The sequence below is a fragment of the Cinclus cinclus genome, chromosome 9 (assembly GCF_963662255.1).
Source record: "Cinclus cinclus chromosome 9, bCinCin1.1, whole genome shotgun sequence".
Taxonomy (NCBI): Eukaryota; Metazoa; Chordata; class Aves; order Passeriformes; family Cinclidae; genus Cinclus; species Cinclus cinclus.
The window spans coordinates 13,442,089-13,467,514 of NC_085054.1; the positions used below are offsets into that span (position 1 = coordinate 13,442,089).

The 25,426-nt window shown below is 59.7% G+C and overlaps 3 protein-coding genes across 7 annotated transcripts in view; 1 reads left to right on the forward strand and 2 right to left on the reverse strand.

Annotated features, from left to right (window-relative positions):
• Positions 1 to 2,732: 2,732 nt before the first annotated feature.
• Positions 2,733 to 7,324, forward strand: LOC134047361 (rac GTPase-activating protein 1-like). Its single transcript, XM_062498454.1, has 16 exons — positions 2,733 to 2,817; positions 2,927 to 3,129; positions 3,214 to 3,350; positions 3,569 to 3,647; positions 3,830 to 3,883; positions 4,511 to 4,588; positions 4,950 to 5,070; positions 5,315 to 5,475; positions 5,663 to 5,824; positions 5,964 to 6,059; positions 6,132 to 6,333; positions 6,411 to 6,516; positions 6,662 to 6,794; positions 6,872 to 6,974; positions 7,081 to 7,198; positions 7,273 to 7,324. The coding sequence occupies exons 1-16, from the start codon at positions 2,733 to 2,735 to the stop codon at positions 7,322 to 7,324; spliced, it is 1,890 nt and encodes a 629-aa protein (XP_062354438.1).
• A 910-nt stretch (positions 7,325 to 8,234) lies between these two features.
• Positions 8,235 to 13,053, reverse strand: GMPPA (GDP-mannose pyrophosphorylase A). 5 transcript variants are annotated; one of them, XM_062498457.1, is made up of 12 exons: positions 12,915 to 13,053; positions 12,749 to 12,846; positions 12,565 to 12,668; positions 11,983 to 12,175; positions 11,757 to 11,816; positions 11,478 to 11,608; positions 10,609 to 10,743; positions 10,311 to 10,408; positions 10,131 to 10,177; positions 9,941 to 10,033; positions 9,681 to 9,849; positions 8,235 to 9,530 (listed from the first exon to the last, which is right to left on the reverse strand). In XM_062498457.1, the coding sequence occupies exons 1-12, from the start codon at positions 12,955 to 12,957 to the stop codon at positions 9,013 to 9,015; spliced, it is 1,689 nt and encodes a 562-aa protein (XP_062354441.1). In that variant the 5' UTR covers positions 12,958 to 13,053; the 3' UTR covers positions 8,235 to 9,012. The 5 variants fall into 5 exon arrangements, with proteins under 5 accessions (XP_062354441.1, XP_062354442.1, XP_062354446.1 ...); XM_062498459.1 differs by having other exon boundaries at positions 9,323 to 9,592; XM_062498461.1 differs by having other exon boundaries at positions 9,323 to 9,530; positions 9,637 to 9,849.
• A 1,981-nt stretch (positions 13,054 to 15,034) lies between these two features.
• SPEG (striated muscle enriched protein kinase) overlaps positions 15,035 to 25,426 on the reverse strand; it is a 37,411-nt gene continuing 27,019 nt past the window's right edge. Inside the window, exons 19-41 of the mRNA XM_062498205.1 lie at positions 24,575 to 24,687; positions 24,228 to 24,396; positions 24,051 to 24,144; positions 23,531 to 23,731; positions 23,324 to 23,384; positions 23,046 to 23,123; positions 22,714 to 22,886; positions 22,582 to 22,608; positions 22,046 to 22,198; positions 21,792 to 21,834; positions 21,629 to 21,697; positions 19,314 to 21,498; positions 19,037 to 19,189; positions 18,847 to 18,963; positions 18,602 to 18,769; positions 18,247 to 18,369; positions 17,891 to 18,055; positions 17,034 to 17,709; positions 16,707 to 16,946; positions 16,411 to 16,634; positions 15,878 to 15,953; positions 15,475 to 15,624; positions 15,035 to 15,242 (exon numbers count right to left, since the gene is read on the reverse strand). Coding sequence (XP_062354189.1) covers positions 15,035 to 15,242; positions 15,475 to 15,624; positions 15,878 to 15,953; positions 16,411 to 16,634; positions 16,707 to 16,946; positions 17,034 to 17,709; positions 17,891 to 18,055; positions 18,247 to 18,369; positions 18,602 to 18,769; positions 18,847 to 18,963; positions 19,037 to 19,189; positions 19,314 to 21,498; positions 21,629 to 21,697; positions 21,792 to 21,834; positions 22,046 to 22,198; positions 22,582 to 22,608; positions 22,714 to 22,886; positions 23,046 to 23,123; positions 23,324 to 23,384; positions 23,531 to 23,731; positions 24,051 to 24,144; positions 24,228 to 24,396; positions 24,575 to 24,687 — 5,666 coding nt within the window. The remainder of the gene's footprint in view (positions 15,243 to 15,474; positions 15,625 to 15,877; positions 15,954 to 16,410; positions 16,635 to 16,706; positions 16,947 to 17,033; positions 17,710 to 17,890; positions 18,056 to 18,246; positions 18,370 to 18,601; positions 18,770 to 18,846; positions 18,964 to 19,036; positions 19,190 to 19,313; positions 21,499 to 21,628; positions 21,698 to 21,791; positions 21,835 to 22,045; positions 22,199 to 22,581; positions 22,609 to 22,713; positions 22,887 to 23,045; positions 23,124 to 23,323; positions 23,385 to 23,530; positions 23,732 to 24,050; positions 24,145 to 24,227; positions 24,397 to 24,574; positions 24,688 to 25,426) is intronic.

The window sequence follows — 25,426 nt, forward strand, 5'->3', positions numbered from 1 at the left end:
CCCCTGCTCCCTCCCTCCTGTCTGTTCCCCAGCCCAGCCCTTCCCTCCTTCCCTCTCATCATCCCTCTCTCTCAGTGTCTGGGGATCCCTGGAACTGGGACATCCCTCTCCCAGCAGAGCCCAAATCCCAGAGCACCCAGCAGATCTGCCTGTGGGGTCCTGTCTGTCCAGGGAGACTGATTTCTTCCAGCTCAGCTTCAGCTCTCTTATCTCTCCTCCCTGGTCTGCACACTTTGCTCCATGGCTGGCGTGAGTGGGAGTGACAGACTGCATCCTGCCTGGGCTGAGCACCCACGCTAGTGCTGGGCACACAGGACAGAGGGGCCCAAAGCAGGCAGCAGGCAGCTGCAGGCAGCATATCCCAGTGGGACCCCAAGAGTTAAATTGTCATGTATTCAGGGCCATGCGCTGGCCAGGAATTACACTTTTATCGGCATGCGGTGCTGCCGCCACTTGAATTGGGACTGGGAACTCTATTTCCAAGCTCACCCAAATTATTCTCGAAGAGATAAAGCGCGGTGCAGAGCAGCGCCGGCGCTTCATTAACATTCCCCAGCCCATTCAGCTTTAAACGAAGATTGCCTGCCTCGGAAAATGATAAAATTGAACATGTGAAGCAGGGCATTATGTTCCATCAGCCGATATTATTTCCCACGCAGGGGCCGAGTGGAGACACAAACAGCTATTTATGCAGTACCTGGCCAAGCCAGGGTGGCTTGGGAGGGGGGAGCAGGCAGTGGCAGGGAAACAGGATGGGTGGCAAGTGCCCCCCACCAATCCCTGGGCATAGGAAGAGCTGCCTGCGTGTTGCCAAAGGCCACTCTGCCCTCCTGGGGGTTGCCAGGCTTGTGCCCAGTGTGCAAGGTGGGTCCAGGACCACAGACCTGCTCCATGCACTGGGTGTGGATAGGGATTCAAAGGTGTGTGTCTGTTCCCATGGGCAGCAGTGGCAAGGCTGGGGCATCTCCATCTGCTGCCCTGCTCCAGGAATGCCTGTCCCCTGCTAGGGCTGAGCAAGTGGGGTGATGGCTCCCTATGCAGGAGGGGGTCTCACCCCCCGTGGCTGGGTGCTGAGCCAGTGGGATTGAGGAGCATCCACAGAGAGGGAGCACGTGCCTCCCCAGAGGCAGGCAGGGAGGGCTGAGCAGGCAGGCCCCCGGGGCTGCAATTGAATTTTGCTTGGCCATGCTGAGCCTATCGATCCAGTAGTAATTAAAGTCGCTCCAAAACCTGACTCATATTCAACCTTGGGAGGAAGGAGCTTCTCTGAGAAACACCCTCTGTTGCCCATGGTATGACACAGGATGGAGCAAAGCCTTGTCAGAATGCTTCCAGCCTGTCACATCCCCCAATAGTCCCTGTCCCAAAGTGGCCTTGGCACTGTCTGGGGCCCAGGCAGCAGCACCCATCAGGCAGTATCCTGGCCAGTGTCCTTGGTACCACACAACCTTGGTTGCAAATGCTAATTAGGTTCAGCCCTTGGAGTGACACAAACCTTATAGCTATTTTATGGATCCTGGCTATTCTCTCACCAAGTGCCTGAGACATATCCCTGGCATGTAGCAGTACTCTCCCATACCCCTTTCTTGTCACTGTCTAAGCTCTGATTGAGGGACTGGCACAGGGAGAGGAGCCTGTTGAGCCCCACAGCCACTTGCAAGAGTCGCCGAGATGTTGGGATGGACTTGGTGCTGTGTGTCCACAGGGTGCAAAACCTCTTCTCCAGGTCAGTGTCAGCCGGGGAGGTGTGAAGGCCCGCGAGGATCCTGCGAGCTGTTCGTTTGTATTTGTATGTGCGTGTGTGTCTGTGTGTTCAGGGACTTGCACGCCCAGCCCTGCCGCCAGCCCCGCTGCTATTCCCGGTATTCGTAGCAGGTCTGGACAAGCGCCGGGGAAGGGGAGCTGCCTTTCACCGGCGCTTCCCGCACCCTGCCCGTACCCTCCCGCGGGAAAGCAGGGCCGCCAGGGCCCGGGGGCTGCGGCAGGGAGCGGGCACGGGGCCGGGGGCAGCCCTGGGGACGCCCCGGGCAAGGGACCTGAGGGCAGAGAATGGGTAACGCGAGCAGTGACGGGGCTTTGCGGCGGGGAGGTGGCTCCATCTGCAGGACACGGACCAGTCCGGGAGACCCGGTGCGGGGGATCCCCGCTGCCCCCGCCCGCCGCTCGGTACGCGGGACACAACGCTGGGGAACAGCGGACAAGGACATCGGCTCCTCCGGCCCCACCCGCGCCGTTCCTGGGATGCGGGCTTGGGAAAGTGGTGCTCCCTCTAGCACCCCTGCACCCTCAGCGCCTCCTACATCCGATGGTCCCCCCAATGCCCCTGCGTGCCCCGAGCACCCTGCACCCACTGCCCCTTAAGCGCTCTCATCGGGTACACCGATGGTGGGCGTCCCTCACCCCCAAAGGCAACCCTCACTCTGCTCCGCAACCCTGCAGCCAGTGCTGCCACCTACACCCCGGGGCATCCCACGCCCCAGGATCCCGGGAATGCTCCACCGGGTCGGACCCCGGTGGCGGTGGGAGGCGGAGGCGGGGCTGGGACGGGCTCCACCCCAGCCCCCAGCCCACATAGGCCGGCCGGGAGGGCCCCTCGCCCCCGAGCCTGCGCCGTCCCGAGGCCCCACGGATTATCCCGGCGGTCGGAGGAAGGCGTGGGGCAGGAGCTGCGGGTGGATACGTGGAAAGGGGGTGCCTGGTTGCGGGGGCCCGTCCCCGTCCCGGACGGCGGGATGCTGCGGCAGCGTTGCGGGCGGCTCCTGGCCCGGCTAGAGCAGGGGCTGCAGCTCCTGGAGCTCGGTGGCAGCGTGGAGGAAGGTGGGTGTGTGTAACCCTTCGGCAACCTCGCCTCTGCCGCTGGCATGGTCTGGGGAAGCGGGGGGCTGGTTCCCCATCCCGGCTGACCACCCACTGCTGTTTTCCCCAGACTACATCCGGATAGCTCGGTGCTTTGAGGCGACGCGCCAGAGATGCTGCAGGCTGGAGCAGGATGGGCGTCGTGCCCGCGAGCAGCTGGCCCGTGTCGAGGCCGAGCGGGCAGCACTGGAGGTGAAGCTCAAGCATGCTAGAAACCAAGTGGAGGTGGAGATGAAGAAGCGGCACCGGGCAGAGGCTGAGCTGGAGAAACAGGTCGGGCAGCTGCCTGCAGGGGTACCCTGTGGGGCTGACTGTGGGGCCCTCAGCCTGCTCACCAGCACCCTGTGTCACTTGCAGGAGCGCAAACTTCAGCTGGTCCTTGAGCTGCTGATGCGGGAACCGTGGGGTACCGAGGCACTGAGCAGGGAGCAGTGCTCAGTTCTCAGTGCACTGGCTGGCTGGCGCCTTGGGGCAGCTTTGGCACCCATCAGGAGGTGAGCAGGGGTGGTGGCCCTCACCCCCAACCCCTTGGGCTGGCCTGGGATGGGGTCAGCTGTGCCCCTCTCCCCCTTATCACTGCTGGTCTCGAGGGGCTGGCTGGGCAAGGAGGTGCTTGGGCTCTGCAGAAGCATCAGCTGTGGGCTCCCAGGAGTAGGTGCACAAGTAGGTGCTGGCTAATGGGGGAATTGCTCCAGCTGAGCTCACTCTGCAGGTCATCTGCAGTGGACGAGTCCTGCCAGTCCCTCCTGTCCCACTCGGATATCAGCTATGACCGGACTGAGGATGACGTGGTAAGAAGTTCAGTGAGTCTCAGGGTTTACCCCATTAATGAGGGGGTAGTTTTGCCCCACTTCAACAGTGGCACAGCCCCTTTGTATATCTGTGGTTAGGGGTGGGCTGCTATCAGAGCTGGAGATGAATGCTGGGGATATCCCTGGCCTGATGTAGCCTCAGACTCCCTGATGCCTTTCAGGATGTTGATATGACGGTGGTGCAGACCCTGAAGCGCAAAGTTCCGGACAGGCGGGTATGAGGAAATACTGGGATGTGGCAGTTTTGGGGGCTGGTGTTGAGGTGGTATCTGTGCCCCTGTGTGGGTGAGGGTCCCCCAACTCTGATCACAGTCCTTCAACGTGGCCTTTGAGTCCCTTTGCCCACCCAGGTCCCAGTATGCATCCCAGGCTGGGGTGCTGGCCCTCTGCCATGCAAGGTGAGGACACCCAGATACTTCTTCATCCCAGTACAGGAGGCTGCAAGGAGCTTAGCAGGGAATTTAATTTACTGAGGCTGGGCTGGGAGCGTCATCTCTCGGCAAACCTCCCACGATCAATAGAAACTCCATTACGCTCCACCGTGGCCCAGCTGGGCTCCTCAATAATTCATCACCATGTGTGGGCATCCCACACCCCACTCTGCTTGCACCTCTGCATTGCAGGCCTGACCTGGCTTCCCCCAGCCCCAGGGATGGCTCTGACCTGGTGGGGAAGCCTAGATTCCCCATGATGCCTGGTGTGGGGCAGGCAGTGCTGGAGGAGTAGGGTGAGACTGGGATGTTTCATTGGGCTGAGGCCACTTGGCTTGGGTACTCTGGGGTGTGGGGAAAAGTCAGGGAGGGAAGTCTCTGCCTGCTCTTCACGCTGTCTTCTGTTTCCAGCGTGTGTCCCTGGCCCCTCAGGTTGGCCCTGTGGTGATGGCAAAGCGGCACCGTTCTTCTGTGGTACCCCATAATGCCGTGAGTAGAGACCCCAGTGTGCCCTGGGCAGGGATGGAGTGCATGGGTTTTCCCAGTGCCAGAAGGCAATGCTTCAGCCCTCAGTCCTGTGGGTTGCCATGAGGACAGTGCTCAGCTGTCTCCTCTGAGTGCCTGTGTCCTTCAGCCTGTATCACCTTGGTCCCAGTGGGGACAGCATCCCTGGTTATGCCAGACCACTGCCCTGAAGCCTACGTGTCCCCCCTGTACCCATGGTGGCAGCAGCATCCGTGGCTGTGTAGGACCACAGGGATGGCAATCAGGTGGACCAGAAATCATGTGGGAGATGTTGCAGAACTGTGGGGCTGCAGTCACATGTCTTATTGGTCTCCCATTTTGACAGGTGAGTGTCCCCTCTGTGCCCCCTCCTGCTGAAGTCCCAGGCCCTGCTGACAACCTCATACCTGCTGTTCTGGTGCCTCAACGCCGCTCTCGCCAGGGACATCGTGTCTCCACACGTGCAGGTCACAGGAAGGGCTGAGAAGGGGGTTTGAGGGGTGGTGTGGGGCTAGCCTCAAGGTGCTGCTGTTACAGGGGAGGGAGCGGATCTGTTGGGGGATGCTTGTTCCCACCGTGGAGGTACTGGGGTCCTCTGGATATGCCCAATGCTACTGTCTCACACAGAGGCTCCCTGGGAGGGTCGGAAACTTCCAAATGATGGAGTGGCTTACCTTTGAGGTCTCCCTCTATTGCCTCCTCCCTTTGCAGAGATGACCACGGTGTGGGGCACCAGTGAAGATCTGGGCTGCCGTGCTGCGGGGCAGGAGAGCCACACTGAGGGCAGCTCAGTGGGACAGCCAGCACCAGCCCCCTTCCCCTCACCTCCACAGAGTCTCCCACCAGTCCAGCACAAGTTCACGTCAAAAACGGTGCGTGACCCAGGCTCTCTTTCCCCTGGGGAGGTGGGCTGGGCTGTCATTCATTCCCCAAGCCCTTACCTCTGCCTGCAAGGGGAATGAGTGGAGACAGTGGGACCTGGCTGGGGGAAGATAAAGGATCGGTACTGGATATCTGCAAGAAGTGGGGGGGGGCCCTGGTCCTGTTCCCCTTCTCCAGGTGATCCGCCCTGAGCCGTGTCGTGTGTGTGGCTCCCGCATCCGCTTTGGGAAGACTGCCATCAAGTGCTGCCAGTGCCAGTTGCTGCTACACACCAAGTGTCGGGAGCAGTGCCCCAGCCTCTGCACACCCAAGCCTCACCACCACGCCTGGCCCCGTGAGGTGAGCAGGGCACAGCGGTGCTTGGGGGAGCCTCTCCATGAGGCTTCAGGTCTACTGGCCCTAGAATGCTGGACCTCTGCCCACCCTGGCTGCAGGGCTGGGTGGTGGGCACAGCACAGGTTGGCATTGTTCTCCCCAGGGTGTGCTGGCTGACTTCGCACCCTCCACGCCTCCTCTGGTGCCCGTACTGGTGGTGCAGTGTGTGACTGAGGTGGAAGCCCGAGGCTTGACAGAGGTAGGGACCAGGATGGTGAAGGTGGCAATGCCATGGTTCCCACAGGGCTGAGCCCCTTTCCCTGTGCCCCAGACAGGGCTGTACCGGGTGCCAGGTGCGGAGCAGCTGGTGCGGGAGTGGAAGCGGAAGCTGCTGCGGGCTGGGGGTGCGCTACCCGCCCTCAGCAGCGTGACTGACATCCATGTGGTGTGTGGGGTGCTCAAGGATTTTCTGCGGGGGCTCAAGGAACCACTGGTCACCTTCAGCCTCCACCCTGCCTTCCTGAGGGCTGTCGGTGAGCACGGGGTCCCAAGATGAGGGAGGGGGAAGGGACTGCTTCTCCCCTAACACTGCTCCCTGGTGCTGCCACAGACATCCCCGATAATGCTGCCAGTGACACAGCCCTGCGCCATGTGGTGAGCAAGCTGCCCCCAGCAAACAGGGATACCCTGGCCTTCCTCATGCTGCACCTGCTCAGGTGAGCGGTTCATCCTGACACGGGTCTGTCGCCATCTCCTGGCTCTCTGCCCTTCACCTAGGCTTTGTGCCCTGGAGCAGGGAAGCTGTGGATAAGGAGCCCCTGAGCTAGGCAGCGTGCTCACGTCCTCTGTCCCCCTTTGCAGGGTGTCGCACAGCCCTGACTGCAAGATGGATGTGTTCAACCTGTCCCGTGTGTTTGGTCCTACGCTGGTGGGACACAGCTCAGCCAACCCCACACCGCTCGCCATCATGGAGGATACGCCTCGGCAGTGCAAGGTGATGAGGGGTCCCTGAGGTGTGGGGTGTACCCTGGGCACTGCCAGTATTCCCATCCTTCATCTCTCACTGCCCAGGTGGTGGCTCGTCTCCTTTCACTGCCACCTGACTTCTGGAGAGGCTTTGTGGAGACAGACCAGGAGAACCTGGTGCCAATGCCAGCCCCGACACGTGAATGTGGTGAGCACAGGAGCCCCAGCCCCCACCAACTCTGGCCTTTGGCTTCTTTGAAGAGTCCTGGTTGTTCTTAGCTGGGGGTGATAGCTGTCCCCATTCTATCCTGCAGAACCGTTCTTCCAGCCCATTGCCTCTCCAGACCCCAAGCCAGGCCAGCTGAGCCCAGCTGGTACCTGCTGCCTCCCCACCACCCTGCGGAGCTGCGTGGGCTCTGCCACCCGGCCCCCGTGAGTGCTGTCGGGTGTGGGTGGGGGCCCAAGGGAGCTTGCTTTGTACCCCTGACTCATCTCTCCCCACGCAGGCAGGGGCCGGCCCCGAGGAAGGTGGGCCGGTTCTTCCCTTCTCCTGTGTAGCCTGCAGCAGTGGCTCCCTCGGGACACGGAGCTGGCACTGGAGGAGGAGCAAAGACTGCACGACCAGGCAGCTGCTGCTGGAGTGCCAGTGCTGAGCTCAAAAGCTCTGCTCTTCTTCCCTGGGAGCTGGGGACCAGAGCTGACCCTGTCCAGCTGTGGTGGCAGGGACACTACCCTACTGTCTCTAGTGCTTGTACTTCGAATCAGGTTTAAAAGTTGTATTAAATGTTTGCAGCAAAATACACCCGGCTGTGGCTGCTGTCTGTCCTGCCCTGCTGCTGCAGGGGTTTGGGGCTCATTCAAGCCTGTCTGGGCAGCAGACAAGAGCTGAGCAATGCTCCATAGAACTTCTGCTTTTGGAGGGCAGGCACAGCCCCCTCCCACCCAAGCTGAAGCCCTGTTCTGCGCTGGAGCCCGTGATGTGGGAGGCCCCTCTTGGAGCCCAGATGTTGGAAGTAATTGGAGCTGTTGCTGCTCAGGGCAGGACAACCTTAAAGTGTTTCCAGACTTCCTGGCACCTCAGTGGAGGCCTCTTTAACTCCTTCCTCCCCTCCAACCAAGTCCAAGCAGGGCTGAGATGTACAGCTCTTTCCCTCCATGAGGGGGAAGCAGGATAATACTGTAATATACCAATGTTCCAGGAAGGGCTTGTCCCCCACCTAACTCTGCAGAAGTGGCAAGCAGGTCAGAGGGGATTTAGGGAAAAGAGGCATTACACAACAGGGGTAACAACTGCCCTTCTGCCACACTAAGCAGCCAATAAACCTTTGTCCCTAGTAACAGCCACACCAGATGGGGCATATGAGAGAAAATTCATGTGCAATCCTGAAATCAAGTACTTTGGCTCAGTTTTCCCCAGCGTGGGAGTGTACACCAGAGGGCAAGGAAATTAACACGTCCAAGGCAGAGGCAAAACTGAAGGAGTTTAATGTGCTCAAAGCCAGGGAACAGCTAATCCCTGCCCAGGTCCGCAGGAGAACTGGCACAGGAAGGCACAGGGCTGGGAGCAAGCATTTACTCCAAATCCATCAACCTCGAATGGTACTGGATGGATGAAGAATACCTAATACCGTGCCTTGCTGAAAATGAGAGGTGTGATGCTCTTGGTGGAGTGCAGGGCTTCAGCACAGAGTTTAAAATGAGGGCGGTAAAAGGGCAGCATTGGTTACTGCAAACAATCTATGCCAGGCTCAAGAGGAAACTGCCTTCCCTAAAATCAGGTTTTTGAGACAAAGTGAGGTGCTAAATCTCTGCCACTTGCACATGCATAAGTTGACTGCTCTGGTGGCCAGTGGATGAGGCTGGTGACAGGGGGGGATATGCAGTGAGTCCCCCCCGCAAGCTCCAGCCATTCTGGTTTGAAGGAGACTGTTGGCCCACAAGGGTAGCAGGGGCTTGCTGCCCTCACTCTGAGCCCTGCCGAGGCAGCAGGCACAGGTCTCAACCTGACAGGAGCACGCGTGGTAGGGTTGGCAGCTCTCCTGGCTCACACCAAGCCCAGGAACAGAGGTAGTAGTGGAGGAAAGGGTGTTCTTGCAGCTCCCTCCAGGGCCAGCAGGCCACTAGTCCAACCCAGCCCCCATGTATGTGCCAGTGCCCTTAGGACAGCCTAGCACTGCTGTTTTCCCAGCAGTAGGCAAGAGCCCAGCTCAGGCTGTTGCAATCATGCTGAAAGCAGGAGCCTCAGTCTACTCCTGTAGGGTGAGCTGCCTACACATGACAGGCACATTCAAAACTCCCAGGTCTTGGAGATGGGCCAACCCCTTCCAGGGAGTTGCAGATAGAAAATGTGCAGGGAGAGCCTGGTGAGGAGTGGCAAGGTGGTGCTGGTAGTGCCCTTTGGTGGAGAAACACACTAAGTTGCATCCAAGACACTGCAGGCAGCAAGTGCTCCCTGCATAAGCCCAAGGGCTGGTACCAGAGCCACGTACTGTCCCCAAAGCCTTCACCCTGGCCTGGGGCTCATCCCTGGGCTGCAAGAGAAGCAGCATGCAAGGCTGATGCTCATCAGCTTTAATGTCTTGTCTGGAGCAGTATTCAGGCACTTGCAGGGCTCCTGGCATGCACCTACCCCTCTGGGTGTGCTGAGAACCTCCCCGGATGTGAGGTCTCAGTGCAGGCTCTTGTTGTGGGGCACAGCAGGGAGATTGCAGGTGCTGCCCGTGACTCACAGGATAATCTGGTTTTTGTAGCTTCGGCTCAGCTCCTTGTGAGGAAGGACAATAGAATTCAGAATAACGACCTCAGCAGGAATGGTAACACTGCAGCCTTCGGGGAGAACACAAAGAGTTTAGCTGGAGGGGAGAAGCTACCTCGATGAGGAGGGCCAGGGTGATTCCATACAGCAGAGACGTACCCAGGATTGTGATGGATGGTGTGAGGCGCCCATCCCGGAAAAGGGTCTCGCTGTCGATCTTGGCATAGGGATCATTTGGGTTGGGGTCGCTGGGTGTTCCTTCAACCCGGGCCCAGCGCCCAATTGTGCTGTCCCAGCCCACAATGGTATTCAGGACACAGGTGTGGTCCTGGGGTGAAGGAGAGGGGAATGCAGGGTGCTGCTGCCTCTTTGCAATGGGTGGGGGTTGACACCTATTCCCTCAGGCAAATCCCACTTACATGGAGTGAGGCACCGTGCAGGACGATGGACTCTCGCACACGCACACCAGCGCCCACTGTCACACCCTCCCCGATGGAGACGTTGGGGCCCAGCTGGGAGGACAGAGGGAGGTGATGAGGACAAGGACAGCGATGCTCTCAGCACCCCTGAGCATGTCCCTTCCCCAGGGCCCCCCCAGCCTGCACTCACCACTGCAGTGCTGTCAATGGAGGCTGTTGGGTGGATGTACACATTCCCTGCAATACAAGGCAGTGGATTCAGGGGAGGCAACTCACAGGAGGACCTGCCTCTCAGATAGTGGAGGTCCCACCTGTGGGTGCTACTGCCTCCCTAGGCAGCCCCAAACACATCATGGAGTCAGAACAGTACCTCGGATGACAGGGCCTCCAGGTTTGTTCTGGGCCAGTCTCTCTGGGTGGCTTTTGCTGTACTGGTTCAGATAAAGGCGGCTGGCATAGATAGCAGAGCTGGAGGAGGAAAAGCAGAAGATTGTTATTGTTACTCTGGCACTACCAGGGCAGAGGAGGATCCAAAATCAGCACCGCCCACCCACCCCCAGGCCTCTGCCTGAGCACCCTCCACTCCCAGCCATGATAATACATCACTCCTATCCCTGGTAAAGATCACTTTATGCTCCTGCTACACCAACTCTAGCTCCAGCACTTACCCAGCTGACTTGATCTGGCTCCAGAAGCCATCAGTTTTGTAGACATAGAGTTTGCCACTCCCAGCCAGGGCCGTGAAAACATCCTGCTCTAGCCGGATCACTTCTGCACGCTGCCAGCCATTGGAGCTTTCCTCTCTGAAAACAAGAGTCCTGCTAGACACCCACCCCAGTTATGGCCTCAGCCAAGGACCTCAGCAGACCCACCTTCTCCAAATTCAGGGACTGTGACAATCCCAGATTCCTATCTAGCCATGCACTTCTCCCCAAAAGTGTGGACAACGTCAGCTGTCAGGCTAGGTTGGGACAGCCCCACTGAGCCCCAGGGCAGCAGAGGGCCAGCCAAAATAAGCTTTGAGCCAGAAGTTGATGGTGCAAGAGCCCCACCTAGTCCAGGTGGGTGTATGATCCTGTCCCCAGTCCAGAGCCTGCACAGCTGGATTTTAGCTTGGGTGGTGGCAGAGATGTGAGGTGACAGGCTGGGTGGTGCAAAGAGCTGGAGAGGGGAGGATAGCATTCCCAGGTGAAAGGCTTGCTCAGCCACTTACCCAGAGCTGAATGAGAATGGGGTGGGAAGAGAAGAAGGGAGAGGGAAAGTCTCAAGCTGACCAGGAGCAGAACACAGGAAACAGCAGCTTGGAAAAGGGAGGGAAAGCATGCATTACCACTAGGATCAACCCAGCCCAGAGATGAGCAAGTGCAGACACAGAGGGAGACTTACCCAAGGTAAGGACAGCTGGTGCAGGACCAGAAAACAAGTGAGTGATGGCAGAGGAGGAGAAAAGATAGAGACAGAATGGAGGATGAGCGTGCTGCTGCAGCCTCGGGAAGCAGGGGGGTGGGAGGGACACAGAGCAGAGTGAGGCACTCACAGTGCTAGCTCCTGTTGGTTCCTCTGGAAGACCTCACCAATGTGTTGGAAGATTGCAGGTGTGAAGAGGTAGATGCCACAGTTAATGATCTCACTGACAAACGTGCTGGGCTTTTCCACATAGTGCTGAACCTGGAGGTGAGGGAAGAGACATGAATCCCAGGGTGCAGCCCTTCCATCCAGCAACACACCCTCTGTGGCACACTGGGACCACAGACCCACGCAGGCAACACAGCACCTGCCACCCACATGTGCTTGATTCCCCAAGGCCCTCCAGTACCTCCTGTGTCTCTGCATTTGCCACGATACAGCCATAATTCAGTGCCTGTGTCCTGTTGGCCTAAGAAACAAGGACAATGTTAGTAATGGTGGAGCAGTAGGCACTGGGAGGCAAAGCAGATGAAACTGGACCTCACAGTGTGGGACCCACCCACCACAGGAGCTGCTGGCTTCTAACCCCATGGCACAGCACTGCAGCTCTTCTGCTCCCCGGCACTGCCACTCACTGTGGTACCCAGAATGACAAAGCTGTGCATGTCCCCATGCTGTTGACGAAACTCCAGCATCTCCTGTAAGGGGAACTCTGAGCACACATCTGCGTTGAGGACAAAGAAGGCCTCAGCACCACCTGAAAGGATCTGGTCTCGGAAGTGATAGATGCCACCACCCGTGCCCAGGGCTGCGTACTCCTGAAGATACCTACAAGTCAAGCAGGAAAAAGGGAGGGCTTAGGGAAGCAGGTGTCTAGTGGCACCAACCAGCAGCAGGACTGGGAAGGGCTGAGAAGGGCTGGAGAGACATAATCCTGCCATACAGTGATGGGTTTCATGCAGGCATTGCACAGCAGGAGGCTGTGGCAGCTTACAGCTGTGCTAGAGAAGCATCTCTGGAGCAGGAACCATACAGAGCAGGGCCCAAGGCAAAGGAAAGGCGGTGGAACTAACGGGGTAACCAAACTGTGCCCATCCACGGTGGGACAGAGCCCACCTGCCCAGTGCCAGAGTGCTGACTGGGGGCTGCCAGCCCGGGGCAGGCAGGTGAGGGGCTGAGCCAGGCTGTGCCCCAGGGGTGAGAGAGCTCCTGCCCACCTGATCGGGACCTTGAACTCCTGCTGTGCCGATACGAGAAAGCGGCTGAGGGCCTCGTTGGGCTGGTAGAAACCCATCAGCAGGATCTCCTTCATGCCGGGCACCTGGGGAGGGACGGAGGAAAGGATCAGAAAGGAAAGCAATGGCACTTCTCCCTTGGCTCCACGACCCCGACCTCCCGTACCTTGGCGCAGGCCTCGATGTGGTGCTGCACCATGGGCACTCCGGCCACGGGGAAGAGCGGCTTAGGCACCTCGAAGGACAGCGGCCGGAACCGGGTCCCTGTGGAGCAGAGCGGTGTCGGCGGGGCACTGCGCCGACGGGACACCCCGCGGGCCCGGCGCACTTACCCTTCTGCGGGCCCCCGATGAGGATCACGGCCTTGAGCGGCATCTCAGCTCAGCTCGGCTCGGCTCGGCTCCGCTCCGCTCCGCTCCGGCGGCTCCGCACCGAGCCCTGCAACCCGGCCCGGCCCGGCCCGGCCCGGCCGCCACTTCCGCGCACGTGGCTGTGACACGTCAGCGCCGCGCGGGCCCTGCCGCCGCCCGCCCGCCGCCAGGGGGCAGCCGCGGGCGCTGTGAGGCCCCGCGAGCCTGAGGGGGGCGGCTATGACCGTGCGGGGGCGATGGCCGGGGCGGGGAGAGGTGCTCACTGCGGGGGCGCGATTGTCCATTCGGGTGTGCAGGGAACGGCTGTGGCCGTGTGAGTCTGGGCAGGGCAGCGTGAGCGTGTAGGGGAGGTGGTGTGGCTGCGTGCGTGTGTGCCCCGGCGCTTCAGAGCGCCGTGCGGCGGCACCGTGGGCTCTGGCTCGCCCTTGGAGACACGGGCGTGCGACAGGCACGGGTCTGCAACCACGCGTGTGTGTGTGTCGGGAAGCGTGTGACTGCCCGCAGGCACCGGGCTGTACGCGTGTGCCCCTGCCCACAGCGGCAGGCCCAGCTCCGAGCGGCTGGGGGGGGGTGGCTGGGAGGCCAGCGGACTGTAACCGGAGCGGTCCCTGCTGCCACGGCCCGGCCTCATATTTATAGCGGATATTTATAGCCAGGCATCAGGTCCCTCACCGGCACCTGCCATGCCCGCAGCAGGAGCCCTGCCCTGCTGTCCCACTGTCCCAGCCACCATCGGGCCCTTTGGCGCTCCGTATTTTCACTCCATGACGTGAGGGCCACGTGAATCAGCCCCGTCGTGCTCGCCCCAGTGTTTCACACCGTCTCGGACTTTTTTTACCAGGTTTCCAACATGGAAGCCCAGCCTCACATGGAATTCTTTCTGGACTCGGGTCTCTAGGTTTTGGGGCAAGGACCCTCCTGCGATACCAGGGGCTTCACTTCACACACACACAGAATCCCTTCCCAGCAAGGAACTGAAACCGGAGCTGCTCAGGGTCTTTATTGCTGCTCTGGCATGTTGCTTGCTCCAAACCGTGGGGACATTGGCAACTCCAGAGCCCGGCAGAGAGGAGGGGACAGGAATGGGGACCGGAATGAGCAAACGCCTTCTCCCCAAACTCAATAAATAAAGCCCTATCACTACAGCAGCATGAGGAAGGTGAGTGTCCAGCCACTGTTCCTGTCCCCCTGCTCAGGGCACCCTGCATCGTGCCACCAGCTGGGGAGGGCTGAGGAGAGGGCAAAGGGCAGGGCAAGGTACCTCAGGGTCAAATGGGTGGTGTGAGGGGAGTGGGACAGGTGGGCAGGCTGGTAGTGGGGTGCAGGGCAAGGTCCAGAGCTGGGTGGGCAGAGCATGAGCAGCATGAGCCTGAGCAGACACAGGAGATGTGCATGGCATCTGGGTGCCCCTCTGCAAAGAGGAGGTGGCTGTCAGTCCCCCACCCTGGCACGGGGCGCAGCTGACAGCCCAAGGAAAGGCACCGGCATCGGTCCTGGAGCCACAAACCCACTTGCCAGGACCAGGACTGGAAGGAGTGGAAGATGGGGGGCTGGCAGCCCCCCCTCCCAGCTGTAAGGACTGGGGCCGTGCTGGCTGGCAGGGGATTGTGAGCAAGCCCCTCTCTGCAGAAAGCACTGGAGCAACCTCAGTCTTCTGGTGCTGGTGTGCAAACCAGGGGGAGCACAAGGACTGCCACACCGTGGCCAGGGGCAGCTGCAGCGTAAGGCACATGGCTGATGAGACCCATGTGGCCAGGGCTGGCTGGCAAACCGACAGCTCTTCCCCTCGCACCCAGGGCTTCCCTTGCCCCTCTGCATCCCTTTCTTCCCCCGACCCTCTACCACATTCTCTGTTCCTTGCAGCAAGGCTTCCCACCACCCTCCCACTGCCGGACTCCACTGCTGGTCTGGCTGCAGCAGCACCTCCTCTTCATTGGCACTGCCATCATCCCTGATGCAGTACATGAGGTCCATGGACTCATCCTGGCGCGTCCCAGCTCCTCCTCAGCCGCCCCATACTGCGGCCCATGGAATGTTCCTCTGGCTCCCCCGGCCCCTCATGGCCGTGGCCAAGGCACCAGTTACTGTGGCCCTGGTGGCTGGCCACCCTGGTAGGAGCGGAGTAAGACCTTGTGCTTTGTGACAGCCTCGCCGCGGCGCCTCTGGTGATCCACCAGGAACTCCTTGAGGCGGTTGGTGGTAAAAGTCAGGGTCTGGCGGCGCAGCTTCATTAGGTAGGCGTCCTGGAGCCAGGCATTGGCAAAGCAGTCTTTCACTGTGGGGCGGTTCCTGAGGCAGAGACAGCTCTATATCAGGGACTGCTGGGGATGCCCACTGCTGCTCCACCCCCCCAAACCTAGCTACCACCACTGCCCTTCCAGACCCAGGTGGTCCCACGAGCTGTGATGGACTCCAGGCTCCCAGTGATGATATCTAGAGGAGTTGCATGTGGCAGGGAGCTGGCTTAGTCACAGGCACAGTCTGGGGCCATGTATCCTCTCTGGCTAGGCTGGACACTCACCAGGGGTGGACAGTGAGGACCTTGCGGATGAAGAAGGCAGCAGTCTGCGAGACATTGGGGTACAGTTTGAAGGCATCAAAGCGCCCTGCCAGGATGCGGTTCTCTGTCTCAATGGGGTCCAGTTCAAAGAATGGTGACCGCCCGCTGAGCCTGTTGTGGTGGAGGGGGTGGATGGGCTGGGGGGACAGCACTGGGAGGGATTTGCTGTCCCAGTTCCCCCCATCCCTGGTTTGAAAAGCCACAGCTTTCCAGGGTGTCTTCATCTCCCCACGTCCAGCTGGAAGGGTCTGCCAGGCTACAGCATCCCTCAGCCCACCATCAGCTTGGTGTCCTCCATGGCACCAAGCTCTGGGTGGGGCTGACTACACTTCAATGTTCTCATCCCCCTGACCCCTTCTCTTACATGATGTAGGTGAGGACGCCAACACCCCAGACATCTGCTGCGGAGCCCACCGGGTCCCCCTTCACCACCTCTGGCGCTGTGGGCAGGGGAGCAAGTCTGTCATATGCATAGAGACACCACCCAGCATCTGCAACAGCCCCAGCTCACACAGCATCCACAGTATCCCCAGCACCTACAGAAGTCCCAGGATCCCCAACACCCATAGCAGCCAAGCACCCACAGCACTCTACTACTGCACTCTCCAATACCCCTCCCTGACACTGCAGCATCCTGACAGAGCCCACCCAGCCTCCAAGGATACCCCAGCTGCCCCACAGCACCGAGTCTCCCAGTGATGACCCCAGTGATGCTACAGAAATTCACAGACACCCCCAGCACCTCAAAGGCCTCCCATCTTCCCCAAAGACACAGTTCCTCTCCATTCCCAAGTCCTCCAGAGCATAGGCATACATGCACACCTTTGGGAATAAGTATGCCCCAGTTCTGTCCCTGTCCCCTTCCTCATGCTACTGCGCCCCTGGTGCCCCACTCACACATATACTCCAAGGTGCCAGCACGCCGCCCCAGCTGCCGCAGCACAAGTGGGTTGTAGGTCTGGGCACTGCCAAAATCAATGATCTTGAGGGCATTTGTGCCTGAGATGATGATGTTGTCTGGCTTGATGTCGAGGTGCACAATGCGGCGGCCATGCAGGTATTCAAGGCCCTGTAGGAGCTGCAGTACGTAGCTCACCACGTCATCCTCTGAGTAGCGAAACCTGGGAGCAAGTGACATCAGCAGGTAGCCCCATACCAGCAGCTGTCCCCAGTGGCCCTGTGCACACCTGTACCTGTCCACGATGCTGTAGAGGATCTCCTTGCCAGCACAGTTCTCACAGATGAGCACCAGGTAGCGGGGGGTGATGTACGCCTCATGCAGGGCCATGATGCGCTCATGGTGCAGCGCCTTGAGGATCTCGTACTCCTGCAGCACACTCTGCTTCCGCTCCGCCTCATACGGCACGATCTTGGCCATGAAGTGCTTCCCTGTGGCATTCTCCTTGCACAGCCGGATCACCCCAAAACGGCCTCTGTGGCATAGGGCAGGATTCAGTATCCGTGGTGTGGAGTGCTGCAAGAACACCCCTGCCAGAGCATCTTTTCCTACCGCTACTCACCTTGCTTTCTCATCCAAGAAGGTATATGGCTTCTGGGGGACGCCCTGCCGCAGTGCTGTGCTGTCTTTTGCCCCTGGGACTCCACCAGTAGCTGGGGGTTCCTTGGAAGATGGGGGAGTGGCAGTGGACTCCAGTGCAGGGGGTGATGTGGGGGGCATGGAGATGAAGGAGGTTACCATGTAGGGAGGCATTTTCCGTGCAGGTGTGGTGTTGGGTGTGGGAGATGGTGTGGGGGCTGAGCTGGGCGTGGTTGACATTGGGGAAATGGAGGGGGACTTGGAAGGAGACAGAGTCTCCTGGGGTGGGGGGGAAGTGTCCATGGGCGGTTCAGGGGAGCCCTGAGTGGGGGCGTCTGTATGAGGAGAGGCAACAGTCCGAGGGGGTGTGAACATCAGCTCAGGGGGCACATAGACAGTGATGTTGGGTGGAAGCTCAGGATCTGCTGGCATGCCCTCTTCATGGGATGCAGGGAGTGGAAGGACCCCTGTGGGGGCACCCTCCTGTTCTTCTCCAGCTGCCTTGTGTACCACTCCCTTGTGCTTGCGTGGAGGTGTGGTGGGAGGGGCCCCTGCAGCCACCGGCTCCAGCTGCTCCTCGGCTGTCTGGGTTGACCGGCTGGAAGCCACCTTCTCAGGAATAGGGACAGCAACATCCTTGGCTGGGGCAGCTCGGGCATCTGCAGGAGCAAAGGGAGGTGTGAGCCAGGTGGGGGTATGCTAGGAGTGGACTGTAAGTGGCACCTCATTTCCCAGAGCCCTGGGGGGAAGATGCTGTGGGACTCAAGGATCCCCAAAGCATCCCAGAGGCCACAGGTGGCCCCATGGCCACCCCACACCCACAGGACAGTGTTTACTCACCTGCTGCCTCAAGATGCACCTTTGCTGAGGGGTTGCTGTAGGGTCCCTGCCCAGCCTTGTTGACACAGGCCACACGAAACTTTGCGGTGCTGCCAGGAGGCAGCTCAGTCACGTTGAAGTAGCAGTCAGTGATACCAGTGCTGACAATCTTCCACTCATGCTCCCCTGCCAAAGCAGAAGTAAGGTAAGGCAAGGGCAGACCAGTGACAGGGGCAGCCCGCTGTCCCCTGTCCTTGATTCTGCCAAGACACAGGGGACAGCCAGGACCTTGGGCACTTTTGTCCTGGCTAGATGCCCCTCTGTGAGCCCATATTGCAGACCGTGGCCCCCAGGGGATGGGAGGCAGCACCACATACCATCCAGTCTGCGCTCCAGTGTGTAGGTGCAGGGGGCTTTGCTCTCAGCAGGCTTCCACAGCACCAGCACTGTGTTCTTGTACTTCTGGGGGATCTCTGGGGTGCCTGGCCGCCCAGGGAGCCCTGTAAAGGTACAGACAGGGTAGGCAGGGGCAGAGCAGAGCTGCTGAAGTGAGAGGGCATAACAAACCATGGGTTCAGAGATGCTGGAAATGCTCATGCAAAACCAGCCTGTCCTCTTTCAAAAGCCCTAGTCTCTTGCAGATGTGGAGAGCGGTACTCCAGTGAGCTGGTCCCCAGCCATGCACCCGACTTGTGCCCTTCCTGTCTCCTGAGGTCCCCCCAGACTCCTTACGTGCCACAGCCAGCGTGCAGGAGCTGATGGCTGTGCCCAGGATGTTGGCGGCTGCACACTCGTACAGCCCTGCATCCTTCCTGGAGACCTTGGCAATGGTGAGCATCTGTCGTCCATCCTTGCAGGAGACAACGTTCAGCCCACTGTCTGGCTGCAGGGACCTCTTGTCTGTAGAGGAAGAGGAGAGGGATGATATGGTGCCCTGTCAGAGCCCACCCACTGAGGCAGTGCAGGCAGCCCCCTACCTTTCATCCAGAGGATCCGTGGGGTTGGGCTGCCAGCAGGAAGGCAGCAGAGGGTCAGTGCCTCGCCCTCCAGCAGCACCTGGTCCTTCAGCTTGATGTGGAAAACAGGGGGGAAATCTGGAAAGCAAAGTGGGAGGTTAGGCTGGGGTGGGAATACACACCCACCATCCCGTCCTGGGGATGCACCTACCCGATTCACTGGGGGTGTGTAGCCGGCCGGCGGCGAGTTCCTCCTCCCGCAGAAGGCTGGAGGGGATGCTGGGCTGTGAGGACATCTTCTCCTTCTTGCCCCGGGAGAGCCCCCAGCGCTCCCAGCGGGACCTCTTCTGACTGTCACCCGCACCTGTGGGCACCCAGGGCAGGTGAGAGTGCGGCCAGGCCATGGCGGCCACGCCTGCCATGCGCACAGTGACTGGGCCATGAGTTGCCAACAGGAGTCCCCTGTTGGATCTCCCCTCATCGCTCACCTTTGGTAGAGGAGCCTGTGCTGGCCTCGGAGCGCAGGGATTCAGAGGAGGGGGCAGGGGCGGGGGCGGGCCCTGGTCGCAAGCTTTCACCCTCGGAGCTGGTGCGACGGAGTTCCCGGGGCACCTCGCCCTCCGGCCGTTCATCCGACACGCTGCGCAGTCTCGCCGAGACCCGCTCCATCGTAGCACTGATCTTCCTCCGCACAGCCACCGCCGGTGACTCGCTCTCCCCACCACCCCCCGACTCTGACTTGAGGCTCTCTGAGTCCCTCCGCTCCCTGGAGTTGGCCAAAGCCATGCTCCAGGAGAAGCGGCGCCCACCAGATGGGGTCTCGCTGCCTCCATCCTCTCCCATACTCTTCTTCCTCTCAACAGGTGGGGTCCTCTTGAGAAGTATGGACATCCTCCGGAAGAAACCCCCATCCTTCTCCACCTCATGCAAGTCCTGCACTGACTTGGACTTGGCTGCCAGTGCGGTGGGCCGGTCCCTGTGCAGCTCCAGGGGCACGCCGGCTGGTGTAGGACGGTAAATGCCCTCGTCAGAGACTGGGGGGCCGGCCAGGTGCCGATCCTCGGAGCGGGAGCGGGTGAGGAGCTTCAGCCCCCGGGTGAGGGATGATTCACGGCCCCGCTTGAACTTGGCCTCAAAGACCTCCTCTGAATCAATGTCCTGGATGACCAGGGAGCTGGAGGAGCCAGTGGGTTTCACTTCCTTCCTCGATGCTGGTGCTGGCGTTGGGGGCTTTGCAGGACTGGCTGGGGTCCCCTTGATGTTTGGTGGGGGCTCATTGGTGGTTGGGGGGGGCTCCTCGGTGGCTGGCTCCCCACCTTGAATGGCTCCCATGGCTTGCATCATCTTGGCATAGGAAGACTTTATGTGGGTTTGGGGAACAGGGGTTGTGGATTTTGGTGGGGTGGGAGCTCCTGTCCTGGCAGACCTCTCCCCACTGGCTCCAGCAGCCTTGGTGGGCATCTTCTCTTCCTGTCCCCTGTCTGTGGGCTTCTTCCCTGTTGTGGTGGCAGCCTTGCTGGCCCCAGGTGGGCCATGTTCCTCAGGGATGCGCCTCCTCCCTGAGGCAGTCTTTGTAGGAGGGGCCTGGGGAACAGTGATCTCGACTGGAGGGGATGTTGGTGTGCTTGGGGTGTCTGGTGGCACTGTAGGCCGAGCATCAGAGAGGGCAGAGAGAGATGGGGACTCCTTGAGCTGTTGGGCTTCCAGGCAAGCCACTGGGATCTCCAGGGGCGCACCAGAGCGTCGGTGCCGGACAACAGGCTCAGCATCCCCATGGCTGAAGGAGCTGCTCTTCTGCAGCCGGCACTCAGTGGGGAGGAGGCGCGGTGAGGTTGCTTCACTGGAGGCTGCCCGCACTAGCCGTGGCACTGCTGGTGCCTCCAGCCGAGTTGACCGTGAGATTTTCTTGTCAGGGCTGACGCCCAAGGTCTCCAGGAGGGGACCCCGCAGGCCACTGACCTTGCTGTCCCCAGAGCTGCCCCGCAGCAGCCGCTGGCGCATCAGCTCCAGGCGCTGGGCATGATCATCCTCCCCCCACACCACCTTCCGCCTTGGCAGCTCCATGGAGGCTGCCTTGGCCAGGGCCCGGCGGGGGTCCCGGGCCACCTCAGCCTCCTCCTCGGACCCTGGGAGCTGTTGGAGCAGCAGAGCACTGTCAGCAGAGCTGCCCCTCTTCAGCTCTCCCCGACGGGCACTCCCTGGGGACTCCAGGCTGGAACCCTTCCTCATGGCTTTGCGAGGATACTCTGGCCGCTTCTGGGCTTCGGGTGCTTCCTCATCAGAGGAACCAGGTGCTTCCACCTCTGCACATGGTCGCCGTGGCCCAGCACTCCTTGGCCGCTTCCCCAGGGCCACCCCAGGCTTCCCAGTGCCCTGGCTCTGCCACTCCATGGCTGAGGAATCCCCCTCTGGCTGCATCCCCTCAGATATCCCAACGGTCTCATCATCTGTGGGGATCTCATTGAGTGACATACGGGAGCCAGAGAACTCCACTTGGTGTGGCATGGGGATGAAGGGCAGCTCATCCAGGTCATCTGAGTCTGAGGAGGATGACAATGCTGGTGACTCCTTGAGATTCCGGGGCACGGCGATGGAAAGGTGGTTGGATGTGTCCTCCAGCAGCTCTGGGATCGGCCGCAGCACCATGTTGCACTTGTAGCTGATCTGTGAGCGCTGCAGCCAGCAGAGAGGGCTGGATCAGGTCCAGGTGCATGGCATGGCATCATCCTGCCATTACACATGCCCCCATCCTGCCCAAGCCACAATTCCACCTGCCGCCTCCCTCCCCAGCCCCTGCCTTCACCTGCCATTTACGACGGGAGATGAAGAGCTTGAGGTGGTCGGTGCTGATGACTTTCCCCTTGGCCAGTGTCTGTGGGATGAGGGAACAATGGTGTCCCTTGAAGCCTGCAGCAGGCTCAGGGAATCCCGTGGCATCTTGGCACTGGGTCTGAGCCCAGGCTCACCTTGAACCAGGGATGCTCCAGGGTCTGTTCTGCATTGGGTCTCCTGTGAACCAACACCACTGGGTGAGAATCACCCAGGCTCAGGGGCTTTGGTCAGGGGAAAAAGGGCAGGAGGTTCTGCCTGCACCCCAGCAGAGCCATGCAGCTAGCCTTGCCCTTGGGCACCCCAATACATGGGGGTCTCCACCCTCCCTTGAGCACAAAGCTCATGGTGAAGGGGCAGGGGGTAGGGAAGGGGACCCTGCAGTACTCACAGCTTGTCATTGACCAGCACTTTGATGACAAAGCCCTTGGCTTCACGGGTGAGCCCCTGGAACATCCTCTCCTCAAAGGCCACATTGTAGTTGCGAATGTTCATCAGCGTTGTCTTGTCATTCTCCCCCACAAAGGGGGAGATCCCTGTCAGACTGCCAAGCAGAGACTGTCACTGGGCCCTGAGGCCATGAAAAACAGCATGGCAAATACAGAGGACTGAGGACAGGACACCAGATCCTATCTCTAGGGTCATGGAGACATGGAAAACAGCATGGCAGGTACAGAGGACTGAGGACATGACACCAGACCCCATCTCTGGGGTCACGAAGACATGGAAAACAGTATGGCAGGTACAGAAGACTGAGGACAGGACCTCAGACCTCAGGCCTGGTGCTATGGGGAGGGCAGAGGTAGGAACAGCTGGGAAGGAGGCTGAGTCTATAGGAAGTTATGTGCATGGCCACAACCTCAGCTCCGGAAGTGGTGAGGGATTGGAAAGGTTGTCCCTCCTGTGAAGACACACCAGGGCACTTACCAGAGGTATGTGATAACCCCCACAGGCCTGCAGAGAGGAGAGCACAGTTACTGCACGTCACAAGCCCTCTGGGGTGCCCAGTCTCTCCTGGCATAGGAGGAAGCCCACCGACCACTCAAGGGCCACCCTTACCAGATGTCAGTGACGCTGGAGACGGGGGTCTGGTTGACAATCTCAGGGCCCACGAACTCAGGGGTGCCATACTTGCAGTACTGTGGCTCCTCAGACGTCAGCTCCTGCGCATTGCCGAAGTCACAGATCCGGATCTGCTCGCTGCTCAAATCTGCCATCAGGAGGTTTTCTGGCTACAGGACAGTGCAGAGCAGAGGGGAGCTTAGCAGGAGGCAGGGGCTTTCCCCAGGGAGCGAATATTTCCTGTAAGCAGGACCGCTCCCCACCCAGTGCACCAGAAGCTCTTCACTGGAGGCACTGGGCAGGACGAGTCTGTAAAGACCTGCACTCACTTTGATATCCAGGTGCAGGACACTGTGCTGGTGCAGGTAGCAGATCCCTTCCAGGACCTGCCGCATGTATGACCGGACCTGCAAGAGATAGAGTGAGGAGAGTGGGCAGCCCAAGCATGAGTCAGATGCACACTGGCCCTGTAAAGAGGGGAATGTGGGCTGTGACCCTCTTAGTAACCTGACACAATGAGCACTGCACATATCTAGGATAGAACAGGCCTCACTGTCCTCAGGATCCCTCCCTTCCACAACACTTGGCTTGCACAGCATTCACTCACCTCCGACTCACACACTGAGGGTTTCCTCACCATTCTGTCCAGCAGCTCTTCTTCAGAGCAGCTGGGTGCCAGTCAAGGAGCATAGAAATTCCCTGCTCCATTCTGCCCCACACCCAGCTCCTTTGCACACACTCTGCCCACCTGTTCCCCCCAAAAGCCTCCCCTCCTCCCTTGCTGTGCCTCCATGGAGCAGTGTCCAAAGGATACAGCTCCATGACCACGATGACAGCGTTCTTCTTCTCAAAGGCATCATGGAAGAAGACGATGCGCTCATGGTCCAGCTGAGAGAGAATGTGCAGCTCCCGCCGTGCCGACTGCTTGGCCTTGGTCCTCCCAGGGATGAACTTGGCAGCAAAGTCCAGCCGGGTGCTCTTCTCTGTCACCCTCCGCAGATAGGAGAAAGCTCCCCTGCAATTCAGCAGTAGAGGTAAGGGAGGAAAAAAAGGTAACAGAGATGGTAACAGAGCTGCTGAGGCTTCAAGCAGTTCTCTGGTACTATCCACTGGTCTCAGAGACCCCAAGCCTGGCTTTTCTCTGACTATGCCAGGTCCCCCAACCTGAGATGGCACAGGACCATCCATTGACAGCTGAGAGGAGCCCCAGCACACCAGGATCTGGCATATAATGGAGCTTAGCCCTCTATGTCAGAGCCCCACGGTGCAGCCTGGCTCCAGTTCCCCAATCCCTGCAGTGCCCAGGATGCCCCATCATGCCAGCAGCCACCTACCTCCCAATCTCCTCGTGCACATCATAGTAGTCGGTCAGGCGTCGTGCCTTGTGCAGTGCATCCTCCTCCATGGCAGCATCAGCATTGGGCTGGGCTGGGAGAAGAAAAGGCGCTGGCAAGGGGCAAGCCAGACACCCAGGCTCTACCCTCAGGGGCTGGGGAGCCAGTCAGCGTTACCTGCCCGCACCACCAGCTCTGCTTTGCAGGAGACCTCCCCAGCCAGGTTCTTGGCTGTGCAGGTGTAGACTCCACTGTCAGGCTCAGCAGCACCCAGCACCACCAGCGAGCACTCATTGTCCTCATATACGAAGCTCAGGTGGCTGCTCTCCTCCAGCAGCTCCCCATCCTGGGGGTGGCAGGGGTGTTGGGGGCATCCTGTCCCATCCCTGACCACCTCCTACCACCCTTTCCCCAAGGGTAGGGCATGGGACACATTCACCAGTGCAGCAACCCAGGTGAGACAGTGAAGTGTGTAGGTCTGGTGGGAATATGGTTCAGGAAGGGATTGGGGGCTCCCAGCCCACCTTGTACCACATGATGTCTGGCAGCGGTTTCCCCTCCACCACCACAGCAAATCGTGGTGTCTCCCCTTCCTGGGCATCAATGTCTTCCATGATGGACTCAAAACGTGGTGCCTCTGCCGAGAGATGGGTCATGGGGCACTGTGGAGCAGTGTCAGACCCCTGCCATTGGCATGGAGCATACAGCTGCAGAGCACTGCAAGTAGGGGTAGGGGCATGGAGTGACATGGGGCAGTGCCACTCCAATGCATGTAGAAGTGGGACACCTCTACAGGGCAAACCACCAATGGCATGTATCTGCAGCAGCATTCGGGAGTCCCCCACTGGAGTGTGGCATGTGGGGCAGTGCCACTCTCAGCACACAGGCATGGGGCACTGTGGTAATGCATCTCACATTACATACAGATGTGGGACATTGTGGAGGTGTCCCCTATGGTTCTTGGTTACAGGGCACTGGGAGCAGTGCCTCCCAGTTATACTCAGGGCTGGGACATCCTGCATCAGTGCCACTCATGGCATATTGCTAAGGGACACTGTGAGGCACTGCCTCCTGATGTACGCAGTCTTGGGACACATGGGACACCTCTACCCAGGTCAGATATTGGCATGAGACACTAGGGAGCAGTGCCAATGCATGGTTCATGTTTTTTCATCCCCATGATTGCCACCCTATAGAGTGGCATCTCCACAACATATGAGTGTGAAGCACTGAGGAGCAGTGTCATGCTATGGGGCAGTGCCCCCATGGCACATGGGCATGGGGCACCATGGGGCAATGCCCCCCCCAGCATACAGGCTTGTAGCACCATAGGGTGATGCCACCCCCCAGCAGAGGGACATGGGCCCCCAGTGCAG

Bases quoted from the DNA above. Each gene is read 5' to 3' on its own strand.
- LOC134047361 (XM_062498454.1), top strand. From the start codon at position 2,733: ATGCTGCGGCAGCGTTGCGGGCGGCTCCTGGCCCGGCTAGAGCAGGGG. The intron at 5,825-5,963 runs GTGAGCAGGGCA...TGTTCTCCCCAG, and splicing joins ACCACGCCTGGCCCCGTGAG to GGTGTGCTGGCTGACTTCGC. The intron at 6,334-6,410 runs GTGAGCACGGGG...GTGCTGCCACAG, and splicing joins TGCCTTCCTGAGGGCTGTCG to ACATCCCCGATAATGCTGCC.
- GMPPA (XM_062498457.1), bottom strand. From the start codon at position 12,957: ATGCCGCTCAAGGCCGTGATCCTCATCGGGGGCCCGCAGAAGG. The intron at 12,176-12,564 runs GTGGGCAGGAGC...CTTGACTTGTAG, and splicing joins GAGTTCAAGGTCCCGATCAG to GTATCTTCAGGAGTACGCAG. The intron at 10,034-10,130 runs GTGAGTGCAGGC...CTGTCCTCCCAG, and splicing joins CCATTGACAGCACTGCAGTG to CTGGGCCCCAACGTCTCCAT.